Here is an 18444-nt window from a genome sequence, read left to right on the forward strand (position 1 = left end):
GAAAAATAATGTCGACTATAATTAAAAAAAAATGAATATGCTTTAAAGTAATTAGAAGTAAAAAAAATGTGTGAATCTCATTTTTAAATCTTAAACTTTTCAAAAATATTTCAAGAAGAGATTTAAATAAACTATTTGAAAATCTATGTTAACTAATTTATGTTGATATCAATAGAGAAAAAAAATTAAGTTTTTGTGGTTAAAATTTTTGTTTGGTCCTATATATACTCTATTTAATATTCAAAAATACAATTTAAACAATGAAAAATAACACATTGTATTTTGCACTTTAAAAAAGTTTGGTTAATATGACATTAAGGTATATTACCATCCCAATTGATCTATTAATAGTTTAAATTTTCTAGTCAGCCATAGAATCTCTCAAATAAGATTTTATGGAATCTTCACCAGCCAATTTTATGACTCTTCACCAGCCTATGGATGGGAAAGTCAAAACCCTGTAAAATTTCACATTCAAAATCAAATCTGTTTCTGCCGGTCAAAACTATCCTCTTTGAAGGCATATATAATATATAAATACAGTATACGTATAAAAGTATTGATGTCCTAAATGAGATTTGTTCTGTTTTTTTAGGCAGGATCTAATTCACCAGGAAGTGTATTTAAATCCTAGGTTGATGTGCAATGTGTCACGAAAACAGAAAATTATAATAATTAAAAGTAATATAATAATAATAATAATATAAGCCAAAAGTTGAAATTTACAAAATATTAATAACTAGGATAAATCCATCTTAACTGTAGATTTATGAAATGTTGATAAGGATCAAATCCATGGAGGTGCCTTCAAATACTCCTTTAAAAAGCATTGCATCTCAAGGAGGTTGATTCCTCTCAGCACTGGATAGATACAGGGTTAAGACAGATTTTGAATATTTCCAAGTATGAGGAGGAACAAAGATACCCATTCCCCATTGTAACTTAGACCTGGAGGAACAAAGTCAACTTGAATTGTGATTCTAAGCTACCACAAACAAAAAATAGGAAACAGCACAGGAAACGGGAACAGAACAAGAAACAAGGTTATAGGGTTTCGGGAGATGAGATACATAAGCCCCCTTCTTCCCGGCATATATTATACTTGTAAAATTCACTAATAATGTACTAATGACTAATGTAGCTTCAAGATAAGGAAAGAGAACTGGAACAGGAACTGAACAAGAGAGACAGGGCTGCTGATCAGATTTCTGGTAATTATAGTCGCAATTCATATATCTTATTTCAAGGCATTACAATTTCTTTACCATGCACATCTACTCACAGGCAATTCATTTTCTCAAGCTCAAAATTGTCTACAATAAAGCTCATGCATTTCTGGGCAGTTCAAATTCTTTGGAGGACTAAGGATTATAATCGATACAATCCTTACTAAGCCTAATATAGATTTCAATTTTGCGAGACAATGTTTCAAGTGGTGGGAAAACAAACAGGTACACAGAATCTCTCAAAGAAATGGAGAGTTCTATTTAGTATTTATGCAAACGGATCACTTACAACTAAGAACAAAAATGCTACTTTTCAGGACAAGTACACAATATACATATTACAGATACATTTGATCTTTGTATAAAACATAAAAGAATTAGTATCAGACCACCTTCAATATCTTTGCCTCAATTTTCAGATATTGCTTCCATAGTCAGAACAGGTGGGGCAGTTACAACAGAAAGATTAAATCCATCTGAACGCTCATGAATTTCCCTATACTCTTGACAAATTGCACACATGTGGCAGAACAGATGAGTTGCAAGATCTCCACAGGGTGCCTCCTGCAATGCAAAAGTCAATAAAGGATGTGATTCCCACTAAGAAGAAAACGGTTAACTACACAGTTGAATTACCAATGGTATGACTAGAATGCCAGTATATGCCACATGACCATAGAAACCCAAGTCTTTCAGCATAGTTACGATCAAATTTACTATGATTATTATGTTCATTGGGAATTTTATTTAAGCATGTTCCAGAACACTACAATCAGATACTTTCCTATTCCAAAATTGAAAGAAAACTCTAGTACTAGCAAGAATGTTTTTGAAAATTTTAATAAGAAAAAGGCCTGATTGACTTGACCAATTACAAGGCATTTAACTCAAACTTCACAGCGATCTAAATAATTTGGATGTGACGTTGCAAAAAATGCTGGGGTTCACCCATATCTCAACAACAATTGTAACTAGAGGTTGACAGCATAGATACAAAATTCGAATATAGCTACAGTTAGTCACAGAAAAATACAGATCTAAGAAAATTCATCACAGCTCGGATAGGAGAATACACATCTCACAAATATGAAAACACTTGAAAAAATGATATGTTCATAAATAGAAAATTAGTTATCAGAGACTTACATAATATAATAAGCTGTGTGTTCAACATATAGGATCTATTCCTTCTATCATATCTCTTACATAAATATAAAATATATTAATTTATAGATATGTATAAAATATAGTAACTTATAGTTTCTAGTATATATTTTCTAGAGAAAGAAATGCCAAGGATGCTGTAATCTTCACGTGGCCACATCCATCTCATATTGCATCATTAGTGCATTCGATTAGGCATCCATAATGGCTAAGATCATCATTTATTGTCATATAAGATTAAGGTTAAAGCCAACCTCGTCAACTTTAATGCATAGGCTCAGTAAGCCTCTTGGTAAGTGCATCCCACTTATGTGAGTCCATAACCCCTCTTGGGAGGAACCCCTACTTAAGTTGTGTATAACTACACAACTCAAACCTTATTGGTAAATTATATTTTTGATCATTGAAATAAGGCTCTCCAATACAAGTGTTTTCGTCCTATGAGCATTACACCTTCAGTGTTCTCTTATGGTTGTGCATATTTTCTCTTTTGTGCATTTGCCCATCTCATGTGTAGCACACTCATGCTTGGGCATCTTTCTTTCTCTAGTGCACTTCTAGTTGAGCCCTAGCACTCTTCTTCAGCCCTTTTCTTTATCTTTCCACGGCATGGTTTTGAGTTGCCATTTCGGTTCCATTCGATCCCCTCTTCTTGTTTGTGATCTTGAAATGGTATCAGAGCAGGTGTGAACCTTCCCTTCTCATTTTGTTATTATTTTGCTGGTTTTTTCCAACTGCTGACACACATATTTCTCTGCATAGACTTGGCATGTGCAAAAACACCTGGGTTGTTTCATAATCTTTTGATAATTGAAACACATCCCTCTAACACAAGTGTTTTAAGACTATGGGCATGACATTTCTGGTGTTTTAAACATGGTTTTCCAAATGGAGGGCAGTGTTCACCACCAATGGCTATCCCTGCAAGACTTGGTGGGAATACATCCTGCAACCTCTCTAAGCATTACGCCTTAGCAGAGAAAATCCAAGCCCTAGGTTCGCGATCAAAACTTGCCCTGCCATCCTCAATGCTAGCACCTCATAGGGTCAAAACAACATCTTCAAGTGAGAATTCTTTCTTTGATCCTTTCCCCACCTTTGTCTAGGGTAAGAATATCACTAGTTGCAACATTCTTTTCTCCTACCCTAGACTGGGTCCACTTGACCCTGTGTGGTCCAACTCCTTTGAAAGATCATTCTTCAAGAACCATCTGGGATACGAATTCTAACAAGGATTTTAGGGATTGGCGAACTCCATCACAAGTCTTATCCCATAAACCTAACCCTCAAATCCTCTCTTCCTTTCCCCAAAATACATAGTACCTTGCTTAGAAAGCAAGCAAGCTCCATCCTTCAAACTCCTCTGGGAAAGGGTTTATTTGGGTTTGTTAAAATTGGCAACTAAGGCCAAATTCCACCTTAGGACAGCTCATATGATGGAGAGGATTATTGCATTGGATTCCTCTTCTCGAGGGGTACAATTTTGATATAAAAATCATCTCGCTCTGACAAGCAAGAATGGAATTTGAATTTATTCTTTCTCATGCACAAATTGTCAAGGTCGGCCTCAGTGAAATGTAGGCTCATGAAACCCAATGGATGTGTCTCCTCACCCTCGACGAAGTGTATAAATAGGAGTGACCTCTCTCTCATTTGGACATCATTCATCTCATCATCTCTCTCCTCTCTTGATTGGTTCGTACAGCTTGGAGGCCTTCTCTACTTTGCACGTGTGAAAGAGAACGAAATTTCAGGACTGTTTTGGAGGCTGAAAATTTCAGAAATCAGAGTAATGTTGACCAGAGTTGACTTGGACTGTTTGACCATGCGTTGACTTCATTTTTGTGGGAAGAATTTCGTTTTCTGAAGGCCGCATTAATTGGCACGATTTTCGAGATGATTGGGACATTTTGACCAAGTTGACTTCAGCGTTGACTTTCTGACGTGACTGCAGAAATTACAGCAGGGTTTGATTGGTTTGACCAATCTGTTTTTGTGCTGACTTTGACCCTCTTGGAAGGCCGAATTCTTCTGCTGCTGACTGAGCTGCTTGGAGGACATTTTGGGGCTACTTTGACCACCGATGACTTTCTGGTTAGGGCTGCATTGTCTGCTGTTGACTGCTGATTTGGCAAGACTGTTTTGGGCAAGTTATTTGATATTTGTACTCTCTCTCTACTAAACTATTGAAGAATAATAAGAAGATTTGATCAAAGAGTGTCCCACATTCGAGTTTGTCCCTGGCATCCACCATATCTTGTGTCCTCTTGTTTTGGCTTGTCTTCTGCACATGTTTTTATGTTCTATCTGCATTTAGTATCAATGTGTTTAAGTTAATGTGATTGCTATTGTATATAATTGGAAATTGTCATTGGGTTGGTAAAGGAACATTGAAGTAAATTGTGCTAAAGCATAGAATATACCATTGTTATCTAAAATTAACATGGTATTGGAGCTCAGGTGAAAACAAAGCCCAAGCAAGAGTGAGGAAAAGCAATCACTAAGTGAAGTTGTTCATGACGACAACATCTTACTTCAAATCCGAGGACAAGCTTAAGGACAAATCCGACTATCATGCATGGAAGATGTCTCTAGATTTGACATTGGAAGAAAATGATGCCATAGACTATGTCAAAGGAAGAATAGTGGAGCCTCCTTCAAATGCATCCGCAGCTACACAAACAAAGTACAAGAAAGGTGAGGTTAAAGCTAAGAAGATTATTGTTGATTCTATTCACAAGCCTTTGGTTGCCTATATTTCTGATTTGGAAACATCTAAGGAGATGTATGACAAGCTGGTTGGGATGTTCAAAGTAAATAATGCAAATCAAGTTCTCTTTCTCAAGAAAAAGTTGAAAGACATCAAGATGGATAGAGGAGAATCCATCCAATCCTACTTCATCAGGATTACTGAGATCAAGAATGATCCTATCTATTGGAGAAGTCATTGGTGACAGAGGGCTCACACTTGGAGGCCTTACAAGAGAATGGGATGTGTTCAACACTACAATCCTCAACAATGACAGGATTCCGGGATTTGATGAATTATAGGCCAGATGCATTCAAAAAGAAATAAGGATGATGGAAAGAGACGAGCCTTCAAATGGAAACAATCTTACCGCCTTCTCCACTCAGTCTAAGGGGAAGAACAATGTTGGTCCAAGAAATCAAGGACAAGGGTTCAAGCCGAGATTCAAAGAAGGAAGGAAAGGAAGATGCTTCAATTGTAACAGGTTTGGCCACTTAGCTAGAGAGTGTTCTCACAAGAAGGATACTCCAAGAGATGATGACAACAATAACAACAACTTAAAAGGCAATGGCAATCAAAGGAACAACAGGTTCAACAACAAAGGAAAGAGGAATGCTCCTGTTGCTCAAAATGGAAATGTTCGTCCTCCCAAGTAGTCAAGAAACTCCAGGTATGAAGAAGTTAATGTTGTAAAGCAAAAAGAATTTTATCTTGTTTCTGCCCTCACCACCGCCTCTCCTCCGAATACATTGGATCATTGGTTGATTGTATCGTAGAATGTAACTAGGTTCGGTCTTCATAATGACTTGTAATTATGAATTTATGTAATGAAGAAGACAAAGATAATAAAATATATTTTTGTAATACTTGTCTCATGGGTTTCATGAGAAAGGAGTTTTTATTATAGGTCAAAGACTTCTTCTTGATGTCTTTAGGGATTTGTCATCTTGTCATAAATATAATTAAAGAAGTCATGTATATGAAGTGATGTTACACTCAAAGGACGAATTATTGATGTAAAAGTATGCCTCAAAACCTTGTCATATTGCTCCTTGAAGATGGCTCAATACACGTTGAAGATCCTACCTTATTCATGTCAGCCTACACACTTGTTCAAGTCGACTTCCTAGCAAAAGGTCATGTCGACCTAGAAGCAGTAAGACTGTCTCTATATATAAATGGACTGCGGCATCATTTGGCACCATGAAGTTCGGATAAGTTCTGTGATTACAGTGCTATTGAAGGACCACAGAAAGAACGAAATAGAAGAGGAAGACAGTGAAGGAAAGAAGGATAAATATACCACTGTTTTGGTTCTCATCCACCGAGTTCAGTTCTGTGGAAAAGTGCGAAGAAAGGAATTGCTTTCTGAGCTAAGTCCGAAGACAGGAATGCGAAGTAGGAATCTACTCAAGAAGGGAATTGTGATCCGATACTAAAGAGTCGAGTCATTTATAGAGCTCAGCCTTGGATTCAAGGTGTAACTTAAAGGGTGCAGAAAAGTATTGACAGTATATTGAAGAGAGCTGAGAAAGAGTACCTTGTTTAGGGATACCAAAATAGAGATCGAGTTTCTCTAAGCATAGTCGAAGGAACAAGGAACAAGTACAGTACAGTGCAGAAGGCATACTGAAGTCAAGGGTCAATGTCTTGGTAATGGTACTTGTCAATTGAAAATACATAAGAAGAATTGCTTTCAGGGTTTTCCTCTCCAAGAGGGAGAGGTTTTAGCCCTGGCTTGAAGCCTAATCATTGTGTCATTGTTCTTATTGTTTTACGTTTTTATTGTTATTTGATGTACTGCACATAAATAATAATAAAGAACAACGATAATGCAAGAAGAGTTACACAAGTAGTAATGAAGTAAAGAGAATTTGAAACAAAACATGCCCTCCTAAATTCCCATCATGATATCAGAGCTATGGTTACATTCAAGGGCATCTTAGTGACACTTAAGGGTTGGCTATCTCTTGGGCGAAGGATTGAAGTCACCACAGTGACTGTTTCAACACTATATCTCTGTGTTACTTCTAGTTCAGTATCAATTCTAAACTCTTTGGTGCATTTCAATGACACTCCAAGAATGGCATCTAAGCAAAATCTAACATATCTCTATATAATCCACAATGTCGGGCTAGGATGGATTACAGTCAAGTATACATTGTAGAATTAATCATAGGTTCGGGTCCTCTCTATACTTGGATACCTCCCTCAGTCTTGGTTCAGTGATACACAATTCTTGACATACCTTTACAAGTATAGGTGTTGCAATTCGGATGGTCTACATGTTGGCTTCAGTTCGGATGCTAACCACAGTTTGGATAAATGCTCAGTATAACAATGACATCAGTCTCGGATCCTTTCAAGAAAGATCTCAGAACCTCGGTCAAGAAGATGGGTAAACTTTCGGTGGTACTACAATGACAATGCTTCACTATATAGGTGCCATTTGACAGTGTTATAACCTCGGTAATAAGAAGTCTGGAACAGCGACAGTATTAATACCATAGAATGTCACAGTAATATGCCACACAATGTTGCTCGATGTCAAGAGTAATCTCATCATTCACCTTGTTGTTGCTACTTTATTACAATTGATCTCAAACAGTGATTGGTTCGACCTATATGACAGTACCATAAGATGATCAGTGTCATATGTCATATCAATGATCATAAGAATCAGATGTATGAGGAGTCAAAGTATCTCAAGGCTCAAGTGATCTCAATAACATATAGTCTGAAGCAGTTTCGGTAATGTCATAATTATGCTATGGTGCTTGGTGCTGGACAGTGCAAGAAGGTCTCAAAGGAAGTCTTGTAAAAGGATTTCAGTTGTGTCATGCTAGGCAACTCAAGCAAGGATCTCATTCAAGGAAGCATCAAGGTGAAGATCTCCTCTTCACGTGCCAAGTAAGTATCTTTCATGTTTATAATCAATCCTTGGTTTAAATGACTTCGTTTTGCAAGGAAATCAATATGCTGGTTGGGTAACCGAAGGTCCTTGCATGAAATAAGGAGGATAGTCATAGTCCTCAAAGATAAGAGAAGTCATTGAGCATATCAATGAAAAGGGTCTCCTCTAATTTCATAGGAAGGGACTCTTAAGGTTCTCTCACAAAACAATATTGGAGACATCAAAGAGATATATGATGCAATGAAGCAGGTCATATTGAAGGTATCGAAGAATGAAGGGATATCTTCATAAAATCTCAACTGTGAGATTTGGAGAGATGATAAGAAGATAATCATCATTAACTAATAAGCAAGGTAACAAATGTCCATGGGACAAGAGAGTTGCCTCATTCGACAACTTGTGGTTTCTATGCTAGATGGAAAAAGACAAGTTGAGGACAAAAGTGTTGAAGGTTAAAACACTCAAACATTTTCAGAAAGGAAAGGGAAGTTTAGAAAATTTGGTCTTCAGAAAAGAAAGAAGAGTATAGCTAAGATTCAATGCTATATGGAAAGAAAGCTCATATCACCGGAAAGATGGAGGAAGCTGAGGAAAAAGACCAAGGAAAGAGGGAGTAACAAATCTCTACTATGATTAAGATGGCCTCCCTCACAAAAGGGTCTTATCATAAGCTCCTAAATCTTTTGTTATAGATATGACCATGATAAATAATAAGATGCATCGTGGCATCATGGAAGCTGTTGTAACATATTTGGTTTTGATAAGCTAGTTTTTGTTTAAAAAAGAGGGTATAAAAAAAAATAGAATAAAAGAATGAAAATGCAATAAAAAATGATGAAAGGAAACCCCATGAAAAGAAAAAAACAATTGTATAAGTGAGAAAATTTAGATGCCACTAGAAAGAATAATATTTGCATCAGTTTAATCATGATCAAATCATTTAAATTTGTGTCTCTAGATTAGTGAATAAGTTCACCAAATTATTTAATCTTGGTTGAACATGAATTAGATAGGATAGAATAGGAAAAAAAATTGACCAAATATACTCAAAACTTGGCCAAATGCAAAATATGTACTAGAGTAGGGTTAGAATAGAATTAGGAAAAATAAAATGGTCGCTAGATCAAATGCGCCTATTCATAAAATAATTATGCTTTAATTAGGAGTTAATCGTTTTTTAAGGGTGATTAATTATATGTAATAAAGCTATGAAATGATTTTAGTCCAAAGTCATAAAATGACAAAATTCATTTGTCACCAAGCACTATTGAGCAGCTTGCTTTCAACAGTGATCATCTTCCCTACCCAAATCAACAGCAGGGAAGTCATTTCGCAGCCCCTTCCCTCTTTTCACGTTAACGGCAGGGGGGGTCCGAAAAGTGGTATTCTTTTCGGCAGGCCCCTTGCAATGTGTCATCCCCTCGCAACTTCGCATCCCCCCCCCCCCCGAGGCTCAATACCGCTTACCACTACCCCCCCTCCGAAATCCGCTCATCCTTCTCTTAAACACGTCATCCCGCCAACGGTTATCACACCACTTCCACACATTCCCTCCACTAATCATATTCTCCCACATGTCCATACCTGTTGCTACATGCCCGTTACACTCCTGCCCGTTACCATGCTCATGTTGTCCATTAATGCTCCCAAATCCTGTTTGGTAACGGTTTGATCCTAACGGTAATTCATTTTGTTGTTATAAATAAACCCTCCATTCCTTTCGCGTGATTCCCCTGACTTCATCGCCACTGTTTGAATTACAAGTTTTAAAGCTCGACTCTGGTTAAACTCTTACAGACTGTGCTTACTTTTCAAGCAGATACCAAGCTCACTAGTGTCTACAGAGACTGTTCTCTGTTCAGGTATCTATCCTATCAGCATCTTGTTACTCTTCCTCTCTGTTTTATCAGAATATGGCACCAAAGAGAAAAGACCAACCCTCTGGTAGCAAAACCCCAACTCAGGAAAATCCTAAAACCTCTGATACCCTAGACCTTGACCATATCCCCTTAGCAGACCAGTTTTTCAAAATCACTGATACAGAGTGTGAATTTGATATGTTTGAATTACACCACTAGCTAAAACAAACTTACCAGGATTTAGAGGATGAGATTAATCTATGGGAATCCCTGTTGCCCATGTTTATGTTCCCTCAAACCCACTTATTCCCTGATTTGGTCATGTGGTGTCAGGCTAGGTATAATCCCCTCCAAAGAACCATTGTGGCCCAGAATGGAGACATTATGATCTCTATCACACCTGAAACCATAAACAAAATGCTGCTAATTCCTGAGAATGACTCCCTTAGCCATTTCTTTGTTGCTGTCCTCATGGATTTATATCATAAACTCACTTTCCCCCAAAGAGCTCAAATTTTCGAAATCTTTCTTCCAGAAGATGTTGAGCTTCCCAAAAAGAATCCTCCATATCCAGCCTCTATGTTTCCAGAGAGAGCCAAACAAATCATCTCCCTAGTTTCTTGCTTGTTAGGTTACCAGACAGACCAATGGGTAGATGAACCTATTCTAGGTTATCTATCCATCTTCTCCAAAGAGCACAAGCCAGCATTCATGTATAATTACAGTGAATTTCTGGCTGAAAATATGCATGAACAGATAATGAAGATGACTATTGAGGGTGTGTTCAAATACTCTTCTGTATTGGTTCATATGTTCCTTTTTCAACAAGGAGACATGTTGCCAATAACTTTACATAAGCAGGATGATCAACAAATCAATCAATCAGTTATACAGTGGACCTCATTGGTTAGAAGAAACTCAACTGAGTTTAAATTTACAGATTTTATTAACTATTTCATTCATCCAGTTGCACAGCTTCTTAATAGCCAGAGTGAACCTAGAATCAGTTTAGAGATAAAAAGGGTCCTGCACCTAAGTGACCAAGCCAAAACTGGAGACTGGTATCTTTACCAGAATTATACAGAGATAAGGGTATATGGCTGTGAGCTAGCTCCTTATAAGCTGCCTAAATATGTTCCAATGAGAATTTTCTCTCTGGAATATATAAGGCAAATGATTAACATGGATGAGCTTCATTTTGTTTCAGGTAAGAGGAAGTCTCAATTTAAGATCAAGTCCCAAGTGGGACCTTTTATATGTAATACCAGAGCAGCAGGAATTGAAGCAGATTCAATTCTCAAGCAGATGGGATTCCAACCAAGCTTTACCTAGTCATATGACCCATTCAACATAATCTCTAATTTAAGGGTGGAACTCAAAACCATGCCTTATAATCACACTCCTAGACCAGAGATTGAGAAATATAGGAATCAAGAACAGTGGGAGGAGAACACACTTCAGGAAGCAAAAGAGAAAATTCTACCTGCTTCTACCCTCTAGACTCCCATTTCTCAAAGCAAATAGGAAAAGAGGCCAAGAGAAGAATCATCATCTTCAGCAAAGAGTGCAAAAGAGTTTGTCATCTATCAGAAGAAACAAAAGATTGATCCTAAAGTTACCATTGTTCAGGGTCAGAAAGAGCCAATAATTATTAATTTGGATGATTCACAGGTTTCTACAGGATCAGAGGAAAATGTCCTTAATACTCCATCCCCCTCTTCAGCTTCACAGAATCTACTGGAGATTACACAGTGAACAAGAGTAAATGAACAAGATGAACCCAATATTTTCACTAATTTTCTAGAAATTAAGCAAAAGAATGAAACTCTTAAGGCCAATGTCTATGCTCAATTCTGGAAGCAGACATCTACTTCACAGCATAGATTGTTGACAGCATTTGACAATGAAAAGGGAAGGATGCAAATGGCATTCTTACAGGCCCAAGTGCCTTTTCCAAAGACTTCTTCAGACTATAAGAAAACTATATTTTCTTTTGATGCAAAACAAATACATCCTATCAACCAAATGGACATGCATAGACAGTCTGGAGAGATGCTTTTCTCCACCATGACTAACACTGCCATGGCACTGTCAAAGTTAAGAACAACTCTTTCAAATGTGCAGTCATAGTTGAAGATAGAGAAGATATCCTCCTTGGCAAAGGATAATAGGGTCAAATCATTAGAAGATTTAGTGATCAAGATTGGGTATGATCCCACTGATGTTAAAGTTGTAGAGGACATCATCAAGAAAAAGAATGCAGACATTACAGCACTTAGGAAGCAACTCAAATTACCTTCTACAGAGGATCCTCAAACCAAGGAGATAGAAGAAAGCGAGCAACATAAAGAAGAAATGCTCAAACTAATCATTGAGCAGAATATACAAATAAAGAAGATGGAGGAGCAGATAGAAAGCTTGCTCAAGGAAAAGGAAGAGTCTACACAAGTGGCCATAGCTCCAATCACAACTATACCCATCACAGTGGCAGGGACAACAGGGGAATCAACATCAGCAACAGCAGAGTCTACATCAAAAACAGGTGATCTAAATAAAGTCATACAAGAATTGTCTCTCCAGAGACAGGAAAATGAAAAACTTCAGAAGAAATTCAAAAATCTGGAGGCACAGAAAATAAAGAATGACACTCTTTATGTAGAAGAGATGCAAAAGACCCACAGACTGACCAAGAAGATTGAAGAGTTGGAAAATGAGTCACTAATGGCTCAGACCTTGGCCCAAGCCAAGGAAAACATTTGGGCATATATAAGTCAAGCTATAACTGAAGTTTGGCCCTCCATACAAATTATTTTTGAACAGGAAGAGCTTATTACTAGATGCCAGACAGTTATTGAAGAAGTCAGAGCAGCACTTAAACAAAAACCAGATGAGGCCACATATATGATTAAAGTGTTGAATTCAAAAACCAGAGCTGAATTAGAAGAGATTCAGATTGCAGACAGAACAGAAACCATTTTAGAGATTAAGAAAGTTTTGCAGAAGAAGAATCTTATGACTCAGTTGGAGACAAAGTGCCAGACTTTGAGAACTATTGTCTAGAGATTTCATTTTAAGTTCAACTTGCTTAATCAAAGAGGATTGCCAGGACTAGTAGCACCAAATGACAGATTGATCAGTTTGGAGGAATATTGCCAAAAGCTTTATACAATTGCAATTGATAAAGCCAAATTTGTAGGTATCAAAGGTCATCTTACAGGGAAGGCTTTCTTAGAGGCTTTAAAATTTGATTTAATGATCAAGCATGAAATTAAACATATCTTTGTAAATAAGCCTACTTTTGAAAAGTATACCGAGGTGGATGAAGTCTATAGAAAGTTAATTAATCTTTCTATACCAAGTGAAGATAGATGGGATCACTTGTGTGAAATCATGAGTAACTTTCACCATCAGCTGCTTCATTGTCACATATGAACATGCTGTCAGTCTTTCATCAAGGGTTAATGTCATATAATTGACAAGTGTATCTCCATACAATATCAAATCTTTATCACAACATACAATCATTTCCATCAAAGTCCTGCTTTATAAAGATCGGGAAATCCATCATGATCATACAACTTAAATAAAGTGTAAGATGTTTGCCAAATACCATACCAGGAGAGATTTAAGTCATATTAACTATTATTGTCAAGTGCACTAATATATCACGAGTCAGAGATCAATCTTACTTTCATATGCATGTGATAGGCAAACATAAATCAAATCATCTATGAAGGTGATATTCTTGTCATACCTTGAGTCTTAACTTGCCACCCAACATTGCAACTAAATCGTAATAATAGCCTTTACATACCTTGTAACATTTGGATACCTTTAGCTATATATGATTTGTCATCAACAGTTGTAAAGCTTGCACACTGCTCTAGCTTACCTTCCTGCACCAGCTTCTTCCAACACTAGTTTTTCTCTTCCAGTACTATGTTTCTTTTCTTGCACTAGTTTTTCAGATGATCCCCAAGAAGGATCTGCTTATCACATCTTCAGTGGGAAGTTAGAAGCATTCAAATACTCACATGTTCATGTAGCAACAATAATCAAAATAAGAGCACTGACATAAAGAAATAGCATGAAAGATACTTTCATGGGAAGTTTCTAGCTCCCTCTTGATTTAGTCTCCATCTTATCCAAGAGGCGTTATTGTCCATTGATCACATATAGAGATGCCTCCTCACGATTATTACCTATATCCTTTATCTTCTTTCATCAACAACTACGTCTAATCAATGCATAAATCTTCAATATACCCTTCTCCTAGGGTTTCCACTAGATGTTGGAACAACTTCTCACTGATCATATTAGGGTTTCATCTCCAAGCCCACACTCCAAGGGTTTCTGCCAAACCCTAACTATTCTTGCTAGAACAAAGTTACCTAGGGTTGCTTGCAAACCCTAGGATTCTTTTAGGTCTTTACCATAGTGGTGTCTTCATAAGGGTGATTACAAAGACTTTTCTTCAGCGCAGCTCTCATACCATGTTGATTTTCTTTAAGGGCTATATTGTTCTTTGCTTAAGATAATTGCATTACATCATTTACACATTGAATTACCCCCATAGCATCATAAATTCATAACATCATATGCAATTATGTAGAAAGAACAACATCATCAATAATGCAGTGGAACATAAAGGAACATCGGAAGAAAAGCATGCACAAATAGAGACACCAGGATTGGTCGAAGACCAGAGCAAAACCCCAGAAGGGGGAAAACCCAAAAACAATTCTTCTTCTTCTATTAGATTTCATCAATTGTTTAGCTGAGATATAAAGTACAAATATCAACAGGTTGCCCAGGGCCTATACAGGTCTTGTTCACAATTTCATTTGTGAACAAGATTCATCATCAATGTTGCCACCCAAAGTTGTCCCAATAACTTTCCATTATGGCTACAACATACAAATACTATCATAATGCTAAGACTAACTATACTACCATAGTGCGAAGACCAACCATACCAATATGCTTCAAATATATATGTGATGCCAAATCAATATGGTGAGCCATGCTAGCTTTGTCTCATCTATGTATATATAGACGTCGTCGTGCAAAGATGCAAGTCTAAACTCATTAACAAGATACATACATCATAACCAATAATGTTATACGTACAATTTAAGATACCAAATGATGCCTTAACGCAGAGTAATGGTGTGCCATACATAATGATATTCTGCCATACCATATATGATGACATACCAACACACTGTACAACTGAAGTCAAACGTGTACATATGTTGTATTGTGAAGAGACAATGTAGGTACTATTTATCATAGAGAACATAATAGTAGAAACCATATATCATCGATATGCCAATAATATAATGTCGATATATACATAACGCAGAGATGTTGTGGATGCCATATAATATCTATAGTGATGTGATATTAATACGGGGACATAGATTTGGGTGCCATATCATAATGAGAATGCAATTTGGGTGCTACACCATGAGAGCGATACCAATTGATAGAGAGCAATCCCAATATAGCAAGTGCAATGGCAATGGGTAGAGCGAGAATCCTGAAGCATAGGTGTGAGAGTTTTGTAGATTAGATAGAGTGAGACTATTGTAGCGAGGGCGAGAGTGAAAGAGTAAGGTTCTGCGCGAGGGCTGAGAGAGAGATCTTATCACAAATCGAGATACATCTTGAAGCAAGAGCGAGCCCCTAAGGCAAATGCGAGAGTGAGAGACCTGTAGCAGAATGTCGTAGTTGAGCGATGCTTGTAGACAGACCGAGAGTGTATAAAGAGTAGTGTGAGCTATCCAAACTTGAAACAGAGAGACCTAATTTCCATCTCAACCCTCAGATCACATTAAACATTCGAATCCTCAGATCACATTAACCATCCAAATCACTAATAAAGAGATCAACCAATGCAGAATATATAAAGAATGTTGCTAATCGAATATGAGCTAAGCCGACATAGATTAATGGAGGGAAATTTCCAATTTTGAATTTGACAAATTGTATCTAAATATATGTTTCCAAAAACCCCTTCTTTTATAAAATTATTGACCCAAATAATTCATTTGACCAATTCTCTTTGACTAATATAGATTAGTCGAAGGGAATTTCTTCCTCACTGCCAAATTTAACAATTGGAAGGGCTTCTTGGAGGGGCTGAATTGGTGCTTGGAGGATGACTTGGTCTAGGGTTTTGGGTTTTGGTTTTCTCAGATTCTATAAGAAGAGGAGATTTTCTAGGTTTTTCCCTTGGAGGGGTTTTTCCCTGGGTTGGAGCCTAATACTTGTGTCCATCGTATTTATTGTTTTTTCTCTTGATAATTGTTTGATGAAAATATCTAATAAAGAAGTACAAGAAGAAACTGAAATTCACAAGCAATTATTAAGGTTCAGGAGAATTTGAATTGATAGTTTCCCAATTGTATTCTCCAAAGGGGGGGGGGGTGGGGGGGGGTGGTGGTTGCGAGACTAACTGCTTGCATCTAATGATGAGGCAAAGAAGGGTGATCTGTACTCTCTAATGAAGACCAGTGTAACTCTAGTAACACAGGACCCCACACCTCATAATCATATAGGCCAATGGGCCGAACTACAGTATTTAGGAGTGACATCTTGGACAACATGCCCTAGAAGTGGTTCTGGAAACACTCTCTCAAGAAGAGCGAGGAAACCATAACCTTTGCTAACTCAGGGTTGTAGTGCATGACATAGGCTAAAATGCAAATCTATGAATAGTACCCCCAAGTAGGTGTATGTATAAGTGATCTCAGTCTCCTCCCCTTGAAAAGAAATGGTGATCAAAGAGTGCCTTCTTTGATCCATTGACAATCATGACCTTGGTTTAAACTAGGATGATTGTCAGTTGTCTAAGGTCACAAAAGAGGGAAGCTAGTTTTCTCTGCAACCCCTCGGGGAAGAGGCTAGAAGGACCACATCATCAGTGAAAAGAAGGATAGGTATCAAGACATGATGGAGTAGGCATCCATCTCCCTCTTGAGTGTATTGCTTGCAAATCCAAAGATCTACACGTTGGTTTTAGATAAGCGTTTATCTGTATTTTCGATGAGCATTTCTCTGTTTTTCAATATTGTTTAAGTTGAGCCTGTGTCACATTTTTTAACAGTATTCCCTTTTAACGGTGCTCCCTTTTGACGGTGCTCCCTTGCGCCATTGCCCATATACTAAGCTCCTGTTAGATTCTTCGACTGGTTATCTACCTGCAGTGATCGTTGTCCCTACCTGCCATTACAGGGATTAGAGAATCATATAGTAGTTGCGAGCAGAAGCCATCCTCCCGCGACATCACACCTATCCGCTTCGCTGTCTCATTCCCCAAAATACTACGCTGTCTCATTCCCAAAATACTACATTATCCTCTGTCCACATCCGTTTTAATACCCCTGCTTTAATATATCATAGTGAATTTTTACACATATTACCAGCAGAGGTGCAATTTCTTATAGTTTATTAGCAGCAGAGGTATATTTTTACAGTACACAAATTTCAAAAAAAAAAAATGCATTCATTGATATCTATCGTGGGAGTGGTTCTCACCGGCAAGGAGAACTATCCAGAATGGTCACGCAAAATCAAACACACTCTCATTTTTAATGAGCTGTGGAAAGGAGTGTGTGTTGGAAACGAAGACAAAGAGCCAGAACAGCCTACCTCAGACAAGGAATTCGCCATTTGGGAAAATAAGAACAGCGAGGCTTATGCATTGATTGCAGCATCAATAAATGAAGAGGTGAGTCGCCATATTTCACCATTTTCAAATGCTTTCGAAGCCTTACAAAAACTGAAGGAACTCTATGACTCACACTCTGCACTTGAAGTTATTCAACTCATGATTAAACTGTTCACCCTTGAATTACAAAATGATGATCCTCTTGCTCTTGCATCAGAAGTAAAATCTATTATGCATGATATCAAAGTCACTAATGTTGAACTGGATATTCCTCTGATAGCTTTTCTCAAGGCACTTTATCCCACTTACTCAAATTATCTTGAGTCATTGCAAGCAAATTGAAACCTCAAAGATATTACCTTTGACTCCCTTGTGAAAAAATTTGTTGAAAGAGAGAAAGCTTTTGGGAAGAAGACAACTCCTCAGTCTTCTGAAGAGGCTATGTTCCTTGCTCATAAAGAAAAGAGTCTTGCTCAAGATTCTTCCAGAGGAAGAGGAAGAAATTTCAAAGGCAGGGGGGGCAGACACTCCCAAGGAGAAAAGTCAGATTTGCACTGCATATGTTGCAAAAGAGATGGATCACATGATGCATCCACATGCAAGTTGCCTTGGGACAGAATTGAGCAGGAAAGAAACCAACCCAAAGGTAAAACTAATGACAAAGAGAAAGGTAAAGCACCTGAATCCGCTCACTATGTTGTAGCACACTGTAATATTGGAGTAAATGAAGGCTTATTTAATGCTTCTTGGAGAAATGATTGGTTGCTTGATTCAGGAGCAACTTGCCATGTGACTTTTAGAAGAGATTTTTTTGAAGAATTTACTGACAATGTTGATGGAGCAGTATACTTTGTAGA

General features: G+C 37.5%; 1 protein-coding gene across 2 annotated transcripts in view; it reads right to left on the reverse strand.

The window, feature by feature from the left end:
* Window positions 1-1273: 1273 nt before the first annotated feature.
* LOC149164469 (PLAC8 family protein) overlaps window positions 1274-18444 on the reverse strand; it is a 138117-nt gene continuing 120946 nt past the window's right edge. For both annotated transcript variants that reach the window (XM_089432085.1, XM_089432086.1), the window contains one exon: window positions 1274-1790. In XM_089432085.1, the coding sequence (XP_089288211.1) occupies window positions 1635-1790 (156 nt within the window). In that variant the 3' untranslated portion in view covers window positions 1274-1634. The remainder of the gene's footprint in view (window positions 1791-18444) is intronic.

This window comes from Pinus tabuliformis, chromosome 5_1 (genome assembly GCF_031772625.1).
Source record: "Pinus tabuliformis cultivar Carrire ecotype Pingquan chromosome 5_1, CPIR1, whole genome shotgun sequence".
NCBI lineage: Eukaryota > Viridiplantae > Streptophyta > Pinopsida > Pinales > Pinaceae > Pinus > Pinus tabuliformis.